General features: G+C 37.2%; 1 protein-coding gene across 1 annotated transcript; it reads right to left on the bottom strand.

The window, feature by feature from the left end:
- Positions 1-1,921: 1,921 nt before the first annotated feature.
- Positions 1,922-14,007, bottom strand: LOC148843156 (uncharacterized). Its single transcript, XM_088959324.1, has 8 exons — positions 13,714-14,007; positions 13,485-13,624; positions 12,431-13,358; positions 8,285-8,376; positions 5,994-6,068; positions 4,892-4,953; positions 3,924-3,993; positions 1,922-2,839 (listed from the first exon to the last, which is right to left on the bottom strand). The coding sequence occupies exons 1-8, from the start codon at positions 13,841-13,843 to the stop codon at positions 2,123-2,125; spliced, it is 2,214 nt and encodes a 737-aa protein (XP_088815450.1). The 5' UTR covers positions 13,844-14,007; the 3' UTR covers positions 1,922-2,122.
- Between the last annotated feature and the right edge of the window lie 5,946 nt (positions 14,008-19,953).

Here is a 19,953-nt window from a genome sequence, read left to right as displayed (position 1 = left end):
CACACTTCCATGTTGTCATTTATGGGGAGATGTTCCTGGTGTGCAGCAGTAGTGTCTAGTGGATAGGTGTGGGTAATAATCTTGTGAGTAGCAGATCTGAAACCGCTTAAGGTGCAGTCTTTTTATTTATTTATTTATTATTATTATTTTTTTGTATTATATAATTCACATTACGGGGACCTCAAGGATGGGGACATAAAGTCCACTGACTATTGGAACTTCTTCCGTGTGATAGGTTACATGGGTGTGGGGTAAAAGAGTAATTGCCTCAATATTCTTTTAAACAAAGGACTAAATAGATTGAATATCATGCAGAAAATGCCCTCAACAGCTCAAGTAGTTGACCCCTAGCGTCTGTTTGGCATCGATGTTGTTGCTCCAAAAAACAGGGATACATCAGCGTCACATCAGAAAAAATGGTGCTTTAGGAAATATCTGTATGAGAAAATGGTGCTCCAACCCATACCTTAGAAATCGGAAAGGCGTGACTTGGAGCAATGCCGAATTTGACATTTCCTAGAGCTACAGCTCATTACTACCAACAGGAACATGAGGCGGCAGTGATAAGGACATGATGTGGCACTGGATAATAGGTACCAGTGCTAAAAACGTTTCTTGGAGCATTGGTACCAAACAAAAAACGTTGTTGTTGCTCCAGAAAACATCCTACCTGGCAGCAATGTTTCCAACCAAAATATAAAAAGATATCGTTTTTCAGAAAACCATGCTTCTAACCCATCTGCAGCATCGATGCCAAACATATACCTAATGTCCAAGGTTTTCTCAGTGGCATTTATCAAAATTAAAAGAGGGTTTTGATTGATCAAAGGTCTTCTGCTCCATGGGTAATTTATTTATCTACTAAGGGCCCGTTTTTTATTAGATTTTGAAAGGGGGAAAGTTGGTCGATGAGATTTTGATTCTCATTAACCAAGATATCGATGCTATTTCTTTTCAGATTTATGTGGAGTTCATGAAAATTTTATTTTCCCTTTAAGATACTCATCTGGCATGTGAATAACTTTTCCACTTGGAGAAGTTTGCCAACACTTTGATGGGACAAAATTACCCCTTTTAATAATGGATTTTTATGGCTAAACAGTCATTTGTCTTCTTTACCTAGGAAATAAAAGAATATGAATAAATGCACTTACCTAGATAAATATTACAAAATGCACTTTCCGAAAGGAGAGTCAGGCATAAATGCCAAATCGCAATTAAATGAATTAGTAATTTGGTATGGTATCATTGGGCCTCTCCTCACTAACCTGACCAATTGTGCTATGACAATCTCGCATGGCATCATTTCATTGGGCCTCTCCCCACAAGCCTGACCACTTTTGCTATGACAATGTTGTAGTGCCATGCTAAAACAATGAAACGATGTATTGGGCCTATTGGCAGTATTGCTATGCTCCCATCCACCTTTGTTGCTATTACAGTATTACCCCATCTTGAATTGGATGAAGTGATATTTTGTGCAGTTCACATCTCTTACCTACAAACTCTTTCCACATTCCTACCCACAAGACAGACTGTATACTGCCATGCAAAGTTTTAAAAAATGACCCAGAAATGAAACCATTCTGCCCACCGATTTTCAGGTCAATGATTCGACCGTCTGATTCAAACAGATGACCCATTCTGACAAAAAAAATTAAAAATAAAAACAGCTAAAAAACCATTGAATGGCTCAACAGTTCAACTGCCCGGGTCAATGGATCATTAACCAATTCAACAGTTTTTGGCCAAGAACTGAGTTTGGAGTAAAATGGAACTGATTGCCTGGACAGTTCCCAGGCCGAACGGTCCACCGTCCGAGTCAACAGTGGTTCTAAAACCATGCCGCCATGTATGTATTAAGATTTTCTGTTCTAATCCTGCAAATGTTGCAGAGGTTAAGAAATTACGGAACCAAGCCTGCAAATCAAAACAACCATTGCATTCATCACCCGCCTTTGTGGTGCAACTCATTAATTGATAAATGAAAAGATCTGGTGCTAGGTAAGTAAATTGCCATTATGATAGTGGGATTGCCGATATTCATGTACAAATAATGTAGACTGCAAAGAACTAAAGAATTATTCCAGTCATAAACAATGAGATTATTCAGAAGTAACATCTATGCATTTGCACCCAGTCCTCGTGATTTTGGAAGCCTGACTGCAACTAATGGAGTGACAATACCTTGTGAATCTCTGCCCAAGCCCATTCCCTCCACAAAACCCATCCTTTCCATCATTCTTGATCCAGACCCTTTTGTGTGCTTCTCAAAAGCACCAATTCTTTCAGGTTGGGATCTAGCAGTTCCAATGGCTTTGGAGAATTTAACACCCAATCCAAGTGACTTGGGCCATTTAATAGCTTCAAGGGGTTCCACCATCCCTTGGCCATCTCTTCCTAGCCCTCCCCCTTCCACAAACCCCATCTTGGCCATCATCTTTGATCCAAATCCCTTTGTATGCATCTCAAATGCACCCAATTTGGAGGAGCTTGAGATCACTCTGTTTTCAGGATCAGTGCTGCAGTTCTTATTTGAATCAGGGGTTCTCATGTCCTCCTGGACATCAGCATGCATAATGCCACTTGAGACGAACAACACTGGCTGATTGGCATACATGGGGCTCTGCTTGCCAGAATGCTTCCTCCCACCCGATTTACTGTTGCACCGGTGATTGGCCGAGTTCTTTGATGACTTCCTTGGAACAGACTGGTCTGATCCTGGTGGATTCAACCCACTCAGCTTCTTGACTTTTTTAGTTCTGCTTCTCTCTTCAGATAGAGATTTCGTCTTAGTTTTGACTGCAGAATTACCATGCTCATTCCCGGCTGTAAGTAGCTGAAATTCATGATAGACAATAGGTGTCTTAAGATATTAACATCTGAAATATGAAATAGAATTTTAAGAACTTCTGATGTTATGATTAACTTTACAAATAAGAGTGTGTGAATGATTGGGTTTGTGTGTGTTCATGAATAAGGCCCAGTCAAACAGGTCAGGGGTGCAACTTAGGTTGGCCTGGGTTGGCATTTTACACTGCTTCGGGCTCGGGCTTTCAGGTTGGGCCTATTCAAAATTTGACAAAAGACCGACCCAAGCCCATCCAAGTTGCACCCCTCATCTGCCTCGAAGAGTGATATCACACATGCTACTTTAACAATGGATATACCGATATAGCATTGAATAACAGAATGGTGGAACAGGATAATTGGGACAAGGCTTTGATGATGATGATGATAAATAGTGACACAGCAATGTAATTTTGCAAAGTTGCAATTATATTTGCATCTTTAGAACTGATATTCTATTCCTAGGTGGCGGGTTCCATCTTGGTGAGACTAATCCAATATTTGGGATTAAAGTGTGACTTGTCCATTCTTGTTATTCCTATTACTCTTTCATTTTCTCTCTTTCTTATTTGTCCTTTCCCCTCAATTTTCTTTTATCTAAACCACCATTTGAAAGAATTTGCAAATTTGGAGGAGTACACTACTTCCCTCCTATTGAGGATTGTCCTGCATCAACAGGATTGCATAAGTTACCATCAACAGAAAATCTAGGAAATTCATAGTCTTAAATGACAAAATAAACGCCTCCTTTGTAGGTTCATATCATATTATCTATGATAATATACATTAATGATATTTTTTGGTTTTCTGATAAAAAGGAAAAAGGTTAAATTGACCTTGCTAAGGAGCACTGGAAATCTGAATAGGCGAATGTCCACCGTAATTCAAGAAAAGTGTAAGATACCATAAATAAAGGTGGAGTAATTAGAGCTCAAAGCAACTCTGTGCCTCCTTGTATCAGTGTTGAACACTGGAACATGTCCATATGCTTGTTATATAACAAGCCAGACAACTAGAACTGGGCAACAACCCAAAGAAAGCAACTCACAGGATATATGAAAAAAGAAACATACCTTCTCTAAGCAGGGTTTATCAGCTGAAGAAGGCAAGCAGGTATGTCCAGTTCGTGTCACCGTGACAAATCTGAGAGAGCAAGAACTGTCAGAACTAACATTGAGCACCAATCATATTTTTTCTTCATGCCCTCATGTTATTCACAAGGCATGGGTGATGAAGTAGATTTCCTCTTTATTCACTTGATTGCAAAATTCTATCAGTTAAAGAATTTTATGTACCAGGCTGAGAGTGCCCATATGGAAAACACTTCAATCAATAGTTGTCTATGTTAATTCTACTCCTTTTCCTTTTCTTTTAATGATAGCTATCCATGAATTCTTGTTGCATCCCACTCCATGTCCCAACTCGCATTTGTGGAGAAAAACCTGAAGGCCAAATTTCATACTGGTTTGTTGTGGAAGGGTAGCCCCCTGTGGCAGTATGGACCTGATCCATTTCAGCTTACAGGTCCAACCTGAATGCTTTAAGTTATGTCGTTTGGGGTATTTTCTTTTATTTATCTTTGACATGTGAGAGAAGATTGAGAGCAAGTTGAGAAAGTGAGCTTGGGTGTATTGGGGTTTAGGGTTTCTAAGAGAGTGAGAGTGTTTGCACAACTTTGTATTTCTCCATTGACGTTTACATATTTCAGCTCCTTTTCCCATAAACGTAGGCTATAAGACAAACCATGTAAATCTGTACATTTAACTTGAGTTCCTCTGCTTTCGTTTTTTCGTCTTGTTTTCTCTATTCTTTACCAATCAATTTCAGTCTTGCATTTGTTCTACCATAACATGGGATATATCCGCTTCCAATACATTGGAGTAACGAAATTAGGTGGAATAAACCTTTGATCAATTAATTGATCTAACATACTGTGCTGTGTAACAACACAATAACTACAGTAATCATCTATGCAACCAGGAAAAGAATTGGGAAAAAAAGGAAAAGAGAATAAGGAAAAAGAAACAAAGTAGTTTAATACCTCTTCTTTCCAGAACCTTGGCAACCACTTTGTAAGTGGTAAATTGATGCCAGCCGTTGTACCTAAATATATTCAGTACCAGTTATACACTAATCTATAAGTTCTGAACACATTTTTAATAGACACAAAAAAAAATACAAAAAATGGAATCCTATATATGATCCTTAAACCAAAATTAGAAGGGGGGACACTGCATCTTTCTAACAGAAACAACAAATTTAGTACTTCATGATAAAAGAGAAAGCACACAGCACCCCAACCCTAGAACAGGGATGCAGGCAAAGGGAACTATAATAGGGGCTCTCAGGGTCTGTTTCGGTGCAGTTTGGAGAAGATCTCTGACCAGACCAGTAAAATATGGTCTAAGAATTTCTCAAACCAAACCCAACCATTTTTATATGGAAACCAAACCAAACTTAATCGTTTTATTATGATTTGATGCGGTTTCTAATACAGTTTGGCCCATTCTATTGGGCTTAACCCAATTAGAAAGCCCCAACAACATATATGGAATTATGAATGCATAAATGGTAATTTATATGCTGTATATTATATATTATATATTATATTCTATATTTAATTATTTATATAAAATATATTGTATATAATATTTTGATTTACAATTTATGATTTGGTGGTCTGAACCATAATGAACACACCTACTCATAAAGAGCATTTTACCCACCCAATCCATAATGAAGTTTTCCCAGGTGAAAATGCTGTCAAATTAATGCCAACAGCAGTTTTTTGTCTTGGTTATAAGAAAACTAAAATTAAAAGACCAATAGCTGATTATGCGAAATAAGGTGTGATCTGGACATTCTTATGGATTTTCTGATCTTGCTTTCCTAATCAATACTTCAACAAGGTCTAGGGGTCCTTGTTGACTAAAAGTAAATGATGCCTTGACCTATTTCCTAATCATAAAAGGTCCAATAACCAAGTAAAAGCATTAACCACAGTCCTTTTGGATTATATCATGCACAATCTGCATTAAAAAAAATATATATTTACAGAGTAAACCAAGGACACTACAAAAGCACTCCAAACTAAGAGAAGTAACAAGTAACTCCAAAAACAAAGAGATGAATGGAAGACATACCCGAGAACAATCATGGGAATTCATGGGTTGGAATGATAAAACATCTACCTCATTCAGAACCATCTGTTCTAGTTTCTACAAGTTAAAAACCACATGACAAGTTAGTTTCCAGGAATATTCATCCACCAAAAATTGCATGTTATAATGTCCTATAAAAAAAATAATACTGAGAAAACAAACAATTACCAGTTTCTGGCATAGGATGAAAGAGATGCAGTTAATTTACATACAACAATTAAGTCCTGGAATAAGACAAACCTTATTAGGGATCATCCATGTATTAGTATCATAATATTTAAAAGTATAGCCTCCAAGGGCTTATGAATCTGTGCTACTGTTCCTGAGCTATCTTATTACAACATGTGAGTCCACCTTAATAATAATCCTCTAATAGACGGCCACCTAGGGATTAGGGACACAGGCAAGACTTTTTTGTGGGATAAGACTTACCTTAACCCATGTCTGCATCGCCTTGCTTATTCCTATGTTTTCACGAATTAATCTTGAATTTGGTATTTAAATAATTAATTACCTTATTGTGGGGTGTAGCTATGATGTTCGGAGTTTAAACAGTTAGCCTATCTAATACTTGAACATACAGGGTTGCAACCTTGTGATAGTAAACAACTATGCTCTAATCAATTAAGCTAATAGGCCTTTTGAAAATTTATTTCTTTCAAAAATTTAAATTGTACATTCTTAATATGTTTTATCTTTTCCCCCCAGAAGCCCTTGTCTTGCACCTTAGGCTCTAGGAATACTACCATAGATGCTAATAGCCTAAGATCGTCCATCACAAACAAAAGCTCATCAGTTCTTGCTGAATACCCTGAGGCAATTACTCTTTAGTATGATAAGATGATGGTTGTATTAATATGGATTAAAATGTCAACATGTTTCCTAATATTTTTATGACGTATTGTTCATATTTCCATTTTCATGGGTACTAACATGAAATATTACTTGAGCCATCATTACCTAGTGAAGACTATCAGTGCTATGTGAGTATATGAGATGGTATTATAACATCATGAGTGGGCAACTATATTGCAGAAATGTGGAGCAACAGTATTATCGCCAGCCTAACAGAGACGATAACCATGTTGAACCTGCTCAAATTTCTTTTTGGATGTGACATTCTACCTTAGTTTCTGTTTGTGTAGTAGATTAATCGGTTGATCTATTGGAATCATTTGTACATTCTGTGAATTTATATTTCACTTGAACTTTATTATGTAGGTTTAACACTTAAAGTCTATAGCCTATAGGCAAGGTTCAAAGTAACGATACTGGCCGATACGCCCTATCGGCGTATCGTCCAGTATTGGTCCTTTTTTTTTACTTTTACTTATTTTTTTCGATTTTGGTTCAGAGGGGTCGGTTTAAGTCCTGCCTACCCTCTGAACTAGGCCCTGACCCGATACAACCCCTGTAGGGGCATATTGGGAAGGGCCCGATACAGGCCGATACGTAACGATTTTTTGAACCTTGCCTATAGGACAACTTAGCAACATGTTATTTTCCTTTTAACTTTAGTTTATTGTCTTTGTTTGATAGTTTGGAACATCATACTGATTTAAAAGGACGTGTCTTTGCTTCTATTATCATTTCATATTCACAATGTTTCCACCATGTACATAATTTTTACAATAATTCCATACAACATTTCCAACATGTTTCCCATATTTGGATGACCATCATTTCCACTGATATTGACATTTTAAACATTGGGTTGTTAAACAAAAATATTTTAGAGTGTTGTCCAGTTTGCAGAATGCTGGGACATATAGAAAGAGAGGAATAGATGTATTTTTTAAGATAAAACATGAAATAAGAAAGGATGTGTAAGACATTGGATATTTTCTCTTGGAATGGATTTTAGCTCATTAACCTTGAGGATTTTCAAATGAGTCACATTTGGAAAAAGTAGCACTCTTTCTTGAATAACTCTTTCTCATTTTAAAAAGAATCGCACTTTACTATTAAAAGAAAAGGTTAGAATAATCACTGCATTTCTGTATAGTAGAAAATCGTAAGACTTAAGGCTGCTTGTTTGGTCTGAGTTTTTTTGGATTGCAAAATGAAAAATATAAGTATAGAACTGTAATGAGATGAAAAATCAAGCCACACTTTTAAGCTATAAACTAAATTTTTAGTCAGGCTCTAGACCAATCAAAACTAATAAGCAAACATTACTTTATGCTGGTCCTAACAGAGATGACTGATAAATCCAAAGCCAACATTCATTCTGCACTGAGGGAAAAAATCATAAAGCTAAGATATTGTCTTACTGAATTTATTTGCTCAAGATCAACACCACGGTGCATCATTCTTGCCCGACGCTTTAAAGAAATTGTTTCCTTTCTATGTTTCTTTTTTGCACCTGGATAAAAATGTTAAAATTATATATTAGAGTCTCAGACTAGGCAATGACAATAAATATGCTAGCAAGAAATTCTCCCAAATGACATTGTAATAACTAGTAATTGAGAAGCATAATATTCAAACATTGGATGTGCCATGTCATCTCATAATCAGATCAAGTTTTGAAGTTCTGATATAATAAGATATGGACCTCCCCATATGGGTCCCAGACCTTGGACAACTGGACAGTATCAGGGAAATTGGTTGGCCCAATCTACTAATACTGCTATTTGCTAAACCCTTCACCAAGTATCTCACACACTGTATGGGAAAGTTATGATGGCCACTACCATAAAAAAGATGAGTGTTCTTTTCATGTTTTGGTGCTTGAGTTGAGGAGTGCACCTTGCTTGCCCAAAACTCAAATAAAGTTGGAAGAAGAAATTTCATTTAAAAAGTTTTGGTTATTTTCCCCTTCTCCCTTCTATAGCATTTACTCCCAGTAAGGGTTGATACGAAAAGCATCAATAAGCCCAGAAGAAGAAAGGGAATTCATACATTTGCAGCATCCAAACAGATTCAAAATCCATTCTCTTATTAATTTCCACATCAACTCAACAAAAAGATCTGTAGCCATCTGGCCGTATATCATTTCTATCCCTTTTACTCATATTCCCCTTAAAAATCTGTTTCATTCTTTTCAAGGCATTATTAATCTTCTTGAACCATGTTCATTTTTGCTTGTTTTCTCTATTAATTTAACAGCAAGAAACCACAAAGAGTTTTTTATTGGCCAAACAACAGAGTTTATTAATCAATAAGTAATTCACACAATCTATGGAAAAAGAGTAGAGAATCAATACAAGGATAACAGCCAAAGGCTAAAATACTATAAATTCACCCTGGGCCAGGAGCCCCCCAAACTAGTTTCTCTCTGGGCCATAGTTGTCAAAACCTTTGGACTTAAGATTTGTTTGAAAGGTAACATATATATTATCTGTAAAAACATTTACAAATTTTACAAAGAATTAGGCTAGCACCATAGCTACCCAGCCTGTTTCCCTTTAGAAGCAAACTTCTCATTACAGAGTAGGCCCCCAAAAAATATGTACCCTTTTTACTCCTTGTCTAGCCAATGAGTCAGCCACACTGTTTACTGCCCAATGTTTCCATGACCAAACTACTCCCAGCTCTCTTGTGAGATAAAAAATACAACTTACAAAATGATTTACTATTCAAATCATGAATCTCAAGGGTTTTGACTCAAATCTTACACCTGAACCTTTTGCTTAAAAACTTATTATTACTATTTGAATCTTGTGATTTATGGGATCCGTGAGTTATGAATAAATTAAATTGAGATTCTCTACTTTGCCATTCCTTCATTTTTTAATTTTTTTTTCTTCAAGAGGCACTTGTTTAGAACTCTAACTAAAATAAAAATTGTTTAGGTTATTTAAGGCTCTCTATAAACCTTATTTTTTTTCTATCATATGTAGCAAGGTTTTAAAAACCACCTGGAACCGGAACCGTTCTGGACACCGGTTTCCAAGTCAATGGTTCGGCCATCTTGTTTGAACGGATGACCCATTTGAAGTTTTCAACTTAAAAAAAATAATAATAATAATGATTAAAATAAAAAGCAGTCAAAAACTGTTGAAAGGGTCAAATGGGTTGGTGGTTCAACCCCTCGGGTCAGTAGGTCGTACCAAATCAATGATTTTTGGCAAAAGACCAAGTTAAGGGTGAAACGAAACTGGTTGCCTGGACGGTTCTTGGGCCGAACGATCTAACTATCCAAGTCAACGACAGTTAGAAAACACTTATATGTAGACTAAAGAACCATTTTATGTGGGTCAATTGACTTTTAGGGGCGTTCATTTTTGGGATTTTGAGAGGGGGGAAGTCGGTCACAATCCCATTGACAAGAAACCCATGTTCTTTTTTTAGACTTATGTGGGGACTAGGGAAAGTTTATTTTCCTGGGTATTACTTAAGTGACACCCATCTCCCAAGTGGGTAAATTATCTTTCCCATAGGGGGGAAAGTTGCCAAGATTTGGATGGGACAAAAATGCCCCTTTTGATAATAGAATTTTTATGGCTAAAATGGTCATTATTTTATTTATGTGAAAAAAAAGAACATGGGTAAAATGCTTTTACCTGGGTAAGTAACTTACCGAAAAGCGAATAGGGCCTTAAGTTAAACATAATTATATCATCTTACTTCTAGTGTATAAGTGGTAAACCCTACTATATTATGTACATATATGGTAGATATGGATTAAAATGGGATAAAATTACTTATATGTATGCATATGCAATGCATGCATAAGTTTCTAGCACATACATTTTTAATTAGGGTTCGACTATGATACTGGCAAAACTTATAACCAATCAATTGGTATCACAAAAGTGGCACCAATGATGTATTCATCAAAATTCAGGGGGTGATTTATCAAAGATCTTATGGTGTTATACATTTCTGGCATCATAGATTTATCCTTTTAATTATTGATAGATTCAAAAATGCAGAAATAATCTTACATATATGGTAGATATGGATTAAAACGGGATAAAATTACTTATGTGTATGTATGTATGTATGCATGCATTCATAAATTTTAAGCATATATGTTTTTAATTAGGGTTTGACTATGATACCGGAAAAACTTATAACCAATCAACCGGTATCACAAAAGTGGCAAACAATCAGGTGGTATTCATCAAAATTCAAGGGGTGATTAATCAAAGCTCTTATGGTGTCATACATTTCTGGCATCATAGATTTATCCTTTTAATTATTAATAGATTTCAAAAAAGCAGAAATAATCTTACAATTAACAGTTCGACCCAACCTCCTCTATGATTACACCTATGTCTTGAATCTTGTCAAAAATTCTGGAACTCCCTTCACCCCAATCACTCCATAGAAACACCACTATTATCCAGTCGCATAGTAGTCTACCACTTTTTGTGTTAAATAAAGATCCATTGCCTCTTCCTCTCTATGAAAAATTTAAATTTCACCTATAGAACTCCACTGTCCCCTTCTTCCACTAAAAGTCTTCTCAATATTTTCCCATAAAATTCTCTTAAAGATTTTCCCATGATAAAGTTGCACCCCAATAGCTTCTACTTGGGACAACATTTCATTTACTTTTTGGAACAAAAGCCTTTGTTGGGCCAATATTGCATGGCTCCCTAAAACCAGCCTCAACCTTAGTGCCTCTTTGGGAAGGCTTCCACAAAGTGGCTTTGGCTTTGTGAGGTGGATCCTACCTGGACAGCTTATAAGCAATGTTTGGTGAAAAACACTGAAAGCCCAGATTAGCTGTATTTCAACAAAAAAAGGGCTTTCCCATGAAGCTTCTTTTAGTGGCTTTTGCAAAGCAGCTCAATGAAAGTGATTCAACCATAGCTTTAACCCTCCCAAACAGGCCCTTATATTAGCAGCTTTCTTTTTGAAATATTGTCTGCATTACTCACTACATTGTATAGATTTCTGTTAATTAACGTTAATGATTTAAATGAATTAAAATTGAAAAGAATGGGTAATTGGCTGTTAGTTTGGCTGCTTATTGAGAAAGAGTTGTATCAGATGTATTAAGCTAAACAAAAGGGGTACAAGCGCAGATGTACAAGGCTAGAGAAAAAGACAGAAGACAACCCTCTATCCATTCAAACATGAGGGAGACAATGCACTGTCCTTCAGTCACTATACAAAAAACTCCTATTGGATCCCCAATTTAGTAACCCCATCTGCAATTACAATATACTCTGTTGTTTCTTTCACTGTCAATATCATTTACATCATTTTGTAAAGATTGTCAGCAAACTTGTTATGTTGTAAACATTTTGTGCCTTTTCCATAGATTATTAGCATTACTGCATTGTGTACAATTTGTGTTTGGCAACAGCTTACATGAACTAAAAATTAAAAGAAAATTTTCTTATTAAGCCTTCTAGAGTTAAAATATATTTCCTGATTTCTTCATAAAAAGCAACACAATCCAAAGAAGAACGTGAAAAAGTGAGAGCCTGAGATGGTGAGAGGCAAGGGAACTTGCTTACCTGGACCATTTCTGAAATTTCTATTCTTCTGGCCCTCAGAAAGCCAAGACCGAGGAAGCCAAATAGCTTGCTTCTTCTTACCTGAAACTGCCTTTGGTTCCTTAACAAATAAAATATCATCCAGAACCAGTGGCCCATCATTCACTGCTGCAGGGCTGCTGGGAAAAACCTTTGATCTTGGCTTCTTCATACCATATTCCTGAGACGCATTCTGCAGGGCACGCCCTTCCAACATTTCTGAACTCTCATCACTGTTACTTCTGAATGAGCTATCAATATCTGAAACACCCAGAGCCTGATCAACTAACCACTTGGAATTCAGAAACCCACAGTTTCTTCCAACTCTCTCCAAGTAATCTTCTGCCACCTCTTCATCAAACCCAGTATCGGACAGAATTTCCCCCAAATCATCACTTTCAGATGAGCCATCCGTATCACTTGGATTACAAGAAGACGAGCTTCCTTCGTAAACTGAATCTCTCCCATTTTCCTGAAACGCATATCTTTCCTCATCCTCACCAGACATATCGTCCTTGTATAATCTCATGTCTCCCATAGGCAGGAAACCCAAATTCTTCTCGGAAGCTGGACCTTCGATGACAAAGGTTTCATTCTTTTCACCTTGTTTCCTTTCCTTTTCAGCAGACGATGAATTGAATTCAAACCCTTCTCTTTCTTTTACTCCGGCGGAAGAAGCCCAAATTCCATTTTGGGTCTTCTCCAGCTCATCATTGAATCCCAGCCCTCTGTGACAGCTCCCCCCCAGAACGAAACTCGAACCATATTCATAAGTAGTATCTCCATTAAAAGGTTTGACACAAGGTGTTTCATCTACATGAGCAGCAACCTGGGTCTCGATGGAATCAAGTAAAACAATGGGATGCGACCTAGTATTCCCATCAACACCCGATTCCGAACGCAGAAGCTCCTGAAAGAATTCGAAAATAAACAACCCAGACGAAGCCCAGATGTGAGCTCTAACTCCATTTCATGATTGAAAACAGAAAATATATATAGCTGAAGAAAGAAGGAATTTTGATACAAAACAACATACCTGAACGTCAAGAACTGGATATTCATACCCAAAAGCATTTCCAGTCGGTTTTCGAGCTCCGTCCCTTGAAGCAGAAGTCCTCTGCTTGTCGGATTTTCTAGACTTCGACGCAGATTTCCCATTCTCTCTAGAGATTTTCCCTGCATGTCCACATGGAATGAAATTGAAACCAAGCAGAGGCTAACACAAAATGGAGCCCAGAACCAGAAGGCTTTCAAAGTTTTCAAACCTCGAGGAGATCGTGGGAGCGAAGGATTCTTCTGCCCATTATATAAGAAGCCTCCATCAACGAAGAGAGTTCGACCAGAGCCTCCTCTTCTACTGTTGTTCTTGCTCAACTTTCCGTTGCCTCCAGCCATGGCGTAGTTTAGTGAATCCTCAAACGCCACGCACAGATTATAACTAAAAACTGTAAAAACTGTAAGACAGACAAGAGGAGACAAAGACAAATCCCTCACTCTACGCACTCGTTTGCATCTTGCAGTTGCAGAGCTTATAACTGAAAACTGTCAGAGAGACATCCGGAGACAAAGACAGATCCCTCACTCTCGCTATAACTGTAACCGCTGTCCAAAAGCTTTGTTTTCTTAACACGTAGCAGAAGAACAACGCCCAAGTGGCTTCCGCTCATGGTTTCAGAATTCTCTGACCATTCCAAATTGTCAAACATACAAAACGCTCCTCAAGGGAGCTGTATACGGTTTGACCCAACTATTGGACCGGGTATAGAATAGGCTGTGTTTGGTATTTTGTACTGATGCAAAATTATGGTAGTGTAAATGAATTTAGGTGCAAATTTTTATTTTAAAATTTATCTTTTATTAGAGTATCTCAATAGTTATGATAGACTTGTAACTGAGATGGATATCTCTGATAGCTATCTTAGATAACTAATCACCTTATCTCATTATCATGTAATTCACTAGATAAACTCTAACTCTATAATTATTATCTTCTGTACATAATTATCCTCTTCTAACTTCTCTATTTAAATGATTCAAGAGACCGGCCATCACGGACTGAGCTATTCCATTCTCACTATTTTTTGTATGGCTCTTATATGGTATCAGAGCCATTTTGACAAACGTCATGGCTTCAGAAACAAGCACCACTACTCATGCCATCCAGAGACAAATGCAGCCTGGATCGACAGATGGTCGAACCATTATGTTGGTCTTCCTTTCTAGTTTTATGAATGTAGTAAAATTGGATCGTACTAACTTCCTGCTTTGGAGCTCTCAGAGGGCATCGTTTATATGGATATGTGGACGGATCTTTTCCTTGTCCTCTACTCTTGTTACACTATTGCCAAGAAAGATCTCCGTTGGGTACTCGCTATGGAAGATGAGTACAAACCACTGTTGCGCAATGATACCTAGGATCTTGTACCTCTTGATTCAGGAGCAACCAATCATATGACTTCAGATCTTGGGAATCTCTCTCTTCACGACGAGTATCATGGAACAGATCATATCCTAGTCGGCAATGGTACGGGTCTAAACATTTCTCATATTGTCTCTTCTATTTTGAATGTTGATTTTGGGTCCATTGTCTTGAAAAATATTCTCAGAGTTCCTAATATATCTAAGAACTTGCTCTCTGTCAGCCAGTTTTGTAAGGATAATAATGCAACTTTTATTTTTGATGCTATTGGCTTCTTTGTTAAGGACAAAGCGACTGGGAAAACTCTCCTCCAAGGGCCGAATAAGGGAGGGTTCTATTAGCTAAAGACAAATTGCACATCTACAGCTCCATCGGTGTTCATTGGTGAGAAAGCATCATTCTTAGTATGGCATCAGCGGCTAGGACATCCCGGGAAGCGAATAGCTGCCCACATCTTATCTTCATTTTAGCTTCCAGTTTCAAATAAGTACATCTCTTTTTGTCCATCCTATCCACTAGGCAAGAGTCAAACCTTATCGTTTTTTAGTAATACTTTTGTTGCAAAGTATCCATTATAATTTTTATTTTCTGATGTTTGGGGACTAGTCACTGTCTCTACAAGACATGGTTTTTGCTATTATTTAATTTTTGTTGATGCTTAAAGCAAGTATAAATGGATTTTTCCTATGACCTCTAAAACTCAGGTTGTCACTATTTTTGTTGTTTTTAAGAAGAATGTGAGAATTTATTGAACACCTCTATCAAAACTCTACAAACAGATGGAGGTACATAATACAAACCACTTCTCCCTATTCTCTCAGGCATCACTCATCGTCTCTCATGTCCTCATATTCATGAAGAAAATGGGGTTGTAGAACGACGCTATCACCATATTGTTGAAATGGGTCTCACCCTCCTGGCTATGGCTTCAATGCCCAAACATTACCAGTATGATGCCTTTGAGGCTGCAATTTTTTTAATTAATCAGCTCTCTTCTCCAATACTGGAAATGAATTCTCCCTTAGCACTCTTTGGCACTAAACCTGATTACACTATGTTGCACACTTTTGGATGTGCTTGCTATCCGCATCTCAGACCCTATAATCGTTCTAAGTTGGACTATCGATCCAAGCGTTGTTTATTTTTGGGTTATAGTTTACATCACAAAGGGTACAAATGCTTGGACTTAACATCTGGACATCTATATATTTCTCATAATGTGGCTTTTGATGAACATACCTTCCCATGCACTTCTAGCAGTCCAACTCCACCTCCCAAATCGACTACCGACGCTGTGGTTGGCCCTCCTATCATTACATACCCGTGCCCCTCTCCTCAGACCATTTCCGTACCCACCGACTCCACCTCCCCTAGCCCACCTATTATATCTACTAGTGTTAGTTCTGCCAAATTGCTACCATCATCATCAACCCCATCAGATACGCCCTCTTGCTCCACTGCGACCCCACTTAATGCTCACCCCATGATGACATGGAACAAGAGTGGCATTTGCAAGCCAAACCCTTGGTATGGCTTGGAAGCCTCTATTGACCCCGATGTTGAACCCTCTTGCTACACTATTGCCAAGAAAAATCCTTGTTGAGTACTCGCCATAGAAGATGAGTACAATGCACTGTTGCACAATCATACCTAGGATCTTATACCTCCACCTCATAAGAACATTGTGGCAAATAGATGGGTTTATAAGATTAAGAAACGTCCGGATGGGTCCATTGAAAGATACAAGGCGCGATTGGTGATGCAAGGGTTTACTCAACAAGCCAGTATTGAGTTTGCTGAGACTTTTAGTTCGGTGGTTAAACCAACCACTATTCGATTAATAATATCTCTCGCAGTTCACTATGGTTGGAATCTTAGACAACTTGATGTGAGCAATGCCTTCCTTCATGGCTATCTTAGTGAAGAAGTATTTATGAAACAGCCTATGGGTTTTGCTAATCCAACATGGCCGCATTTTGTATGTCGTCTTAAACATTCCCTTTATGGTTTGAAACAAGCCCTGCGGGCCTGGTTTACTCGATTAAGGGATCATTTGGTTCACCTTGGTTTTCTGGAATCCCGAGTAGATAGTTCTTTATTCATGCGGTGGACTAGCACTGATGTCATTTTTCTTCTTGTATATGTGGATGACTTATTGATCACTGGCTCTTCTACTTCTGCACTTACTCAGCCCTCTACCACCTTTGCTCTTCGAGATCTTGGGAAGCTCATTACTTTCTACTGATCAATCACATTCTCAGCCATGATTAGATTGCAGACATTCTTGCTAAACCGCTGCCTTCAACACGATTTCATGACCTTACAGCCAAGCTTACCGTCTCCAAGTGACCGCTAAACTTGTGGGTGGATGTTAGAGTATCTCAATAGTTATGATAGACTTGTAACTGGGATGGGTATCTCTGGTAGATATCCTAGATAATTGATCATGGTTATCTAGGATAGTTATCCTAAATAACTAATCACCTTATCTCATTATCATGTAATTCCCTAGATAAACTCTAACTCTATAATTGTTATCTTCTATACATAGTGATCCTCTTGTAACTTCTCTATTTAAATGATTCAAGAGGCCATTCATCACGGACTAAGTCATTCCATTCTCATTGTTTTTAGTATTGCCCTTATAACCTTATTTTGTCAATTGCAGTATAGACAAAGTAAAATAAGATTGGAAATAAAATGAAAACCCAAAACAAAATCAAACCAGGATTTACTTCTTTTAAGAGGTAGGAAATTTATATTTGAGAAAAAACCGGTTAAAGAGAGAATATGGGAATTAAAGGGTAGGTTAATTGAAAATAAACATAATACTTAAAGGGGAAGAAGGATTTTGTGTAGGGAAATTTATATTTAAAGAGTAGTTAATTGAAAGTAATATATATAGAAGAAGAAAATTTAGGTGATTAAATGGGATGTACTTAAAGTAGAATTAATGTGGTTGTGGGAATTAAGGCTCCATCTGGAAGGAGTACAAATACAAATATATAGAGTGCAAAACCTTGTATTTTGTATGTATTTGCACTTTACATATTTGCATTTGTACTCTTTCCAAATTGAGCTTAAACAAACGATTAAAGTGGATGATGTTGGGCATGAATAATTAAATTCAAGATTTTTATTTTTATTCTTGGTAAAATATAAAAACATCCCTTGAAATTTCTGACAATTATAAAACCTCCCCTAAGGTTTTACTTTCATAAAAATCTCCCCTATAGTTCACCAAAAACTTGTAGTTACCTCTCTTCCATCTTTGTTTTCCAGTTATGAAGACTTTAAAGTTAGGAAATTACCCTTACAACTTATTATTACCGCATCTTTTAGTATAATTCAAAATACTAGATTTGCCCTTCTAAATTTCACTAGACTTGACGTTTGTGTAGAATAAAATTACTTTATTCTTTTGAATCTAACCTAGAGATTTATTTTTTAATTAAAAGTGAAAAATAAAATTTTAGGGGGCATTTTAGTAACTTTACATCTATAAGGGTAAAATTGATACTTTTGAAAACTAATGCATTATTGAGAAATTAGTTTCTCAAATGAATTTATGTCTAGCTCCCCCTATAAACACCATCCACCCTGTGAATTTGGCATCTTTTCCCTTGATACTGACCCAGCCCAATTGTACGATGGCATTATGAATTCTGAGGTGGACATAACAAAATCGGCAATGAACTCTACATACTACATTACCATTAATACTTCCAATACCTTCTACAAATCCTTTCTCCCAACTTACTTTCCTCCTTGCTTCATTTGAGTTGGTCAATCTAAATTAAAAGCTGCTGGGGAGCATCATGCATATTGGCAATAATATTGGAGATGACCCATCAAGATAAACTTCATCACATGACCCATCTGTGCAATGAACTCTATCGCAAGTCTATTCTTATCATGTTTTATCTTATCTTTATAATCCCTTATCCCTTATCTGTAACTTACCTGATCCTGTAGACTTCCTATCCCATGTAAATACTGCTCTATAAATAGTATACGACTGTGCTTTCTATCACCACCAAGATTATATTATTCATCTATTCTTGTTTCTCCTCTCTTTTTTAACTTGGTATCAGAGCCGATAGAGTACAAAGGTTCTCAAGGAAGTAATGGTAGCCAAACCAATGTAGATTCTGGTTCGAACAACCTCGGATCAATCTCTTCAGTTCTTCTTCTTCAAAACGTGACACATTATTTACCCATCAAGTTCGGTAGCGATAATTATTTGCTGTGGCATGCGCAATTTCTCCCAATTCTTTGGCATCACCATCTCCTGGATTTAGTTGAAGGCAAAAGGGAAGTCCCCGTCGGAAGTCATACCTAATCCTGTAGGCGAAGGCAGTATAGTAAATTCGGAATATATCAAATGGTATGATGTTGATCAATTATTACTAAGTTGGCTTATTTCTTCTCTTACTGAAGGGGTTATGACCCAAGTTGTGGGAATGTTTACTTCGACTGAGGCATGGTGTTCTCTTGCTAAATCTTATTCCACTCATGCTAGATCCTGTATCTTACAACTTAGAAAATAATTGCACAATTTAAAAAATGGATCTTTGTCCATTACTGCGTATTTTCAAAAGGCAAAGCCAATAGCAAATAGCCAATCTATTGTTTCTGAACTAGTTGGTAAATCTGATTTGGTTTTATATGTCCTATCTAGGTTAGGAAGTGAATATGAATCTTTAGTTACTTCTACAACTAAGAGATCAGATGCAGATAGTCTTGGCATTCATGATATAATTGGTGTTCTTCTCAACTATCAGAGTTGGCTCGAAAAGCAAGGACGTATTTCATCCGATTTAGCTATTGCACTAGTCGCTAATGTAGCTGGAATGAAACAAAAAAAAAAATTCAAAATCCAGCATTACTAGTCGAATACTTCAACCCAGAACATGCCTGCTCGTGGCAGAGGCCGAGGAAGAGGACAACAAAATTTTCAAAATTTCATTCCTCAACAAAACTTCAATCAGTCTTAGTCTTTTAATGGCGGCCGAGGTAAGGCACCTCCTATTATTTGTCAGATTTACAATAAACCAGGACATGGTGCACTAACCTGCAGAAAAGC

This window comes from Nelumbo lutea, chromosome 8, assembly GCF_056320005.1.
Source record: "Nelumbo lutea isolate HS-2025 chromosome 8, American lotus-T2T, whole genome shotgun sequence".
Taxonomy (NCBI): domain Eukaryota; kingdom Viridiplantae; phylum Streptophyta; class Magnoliopsida; order Proteales; family Nelumbonaceae; genus Nelumbo; species Nelumbo lutea.
Note: the sequence above shows the minus strand (reverse complement) of the source record. Positions and strands in the feature narration are given on the sequence as shown.

Bases quoted from the DNA above. Each gene is read 5' to 3' on its own strand.
- LOC148843156 (XM_088959324.1), bottom strand. From the start codon at position 13,843: ATGGCTGGAGGCAACGGAAAGTTGAGCAAGAACAACAGTAGAAGAGGA. The intron at 13,625-13,713 runs GTTTGAAAACTT...GTGGACATGCAG, and splicing joins GCTCCCACGATCTCCTCGAG to GGAAAATCTCTAGAGAGAAT. The intron at 4,954-5,993 runs GTATGTCTTCCA...GAATATATTTAG, and splicing joins ATTCCCATGATTGTTCTCGG to GTACAACGGCTGGCATCAAT.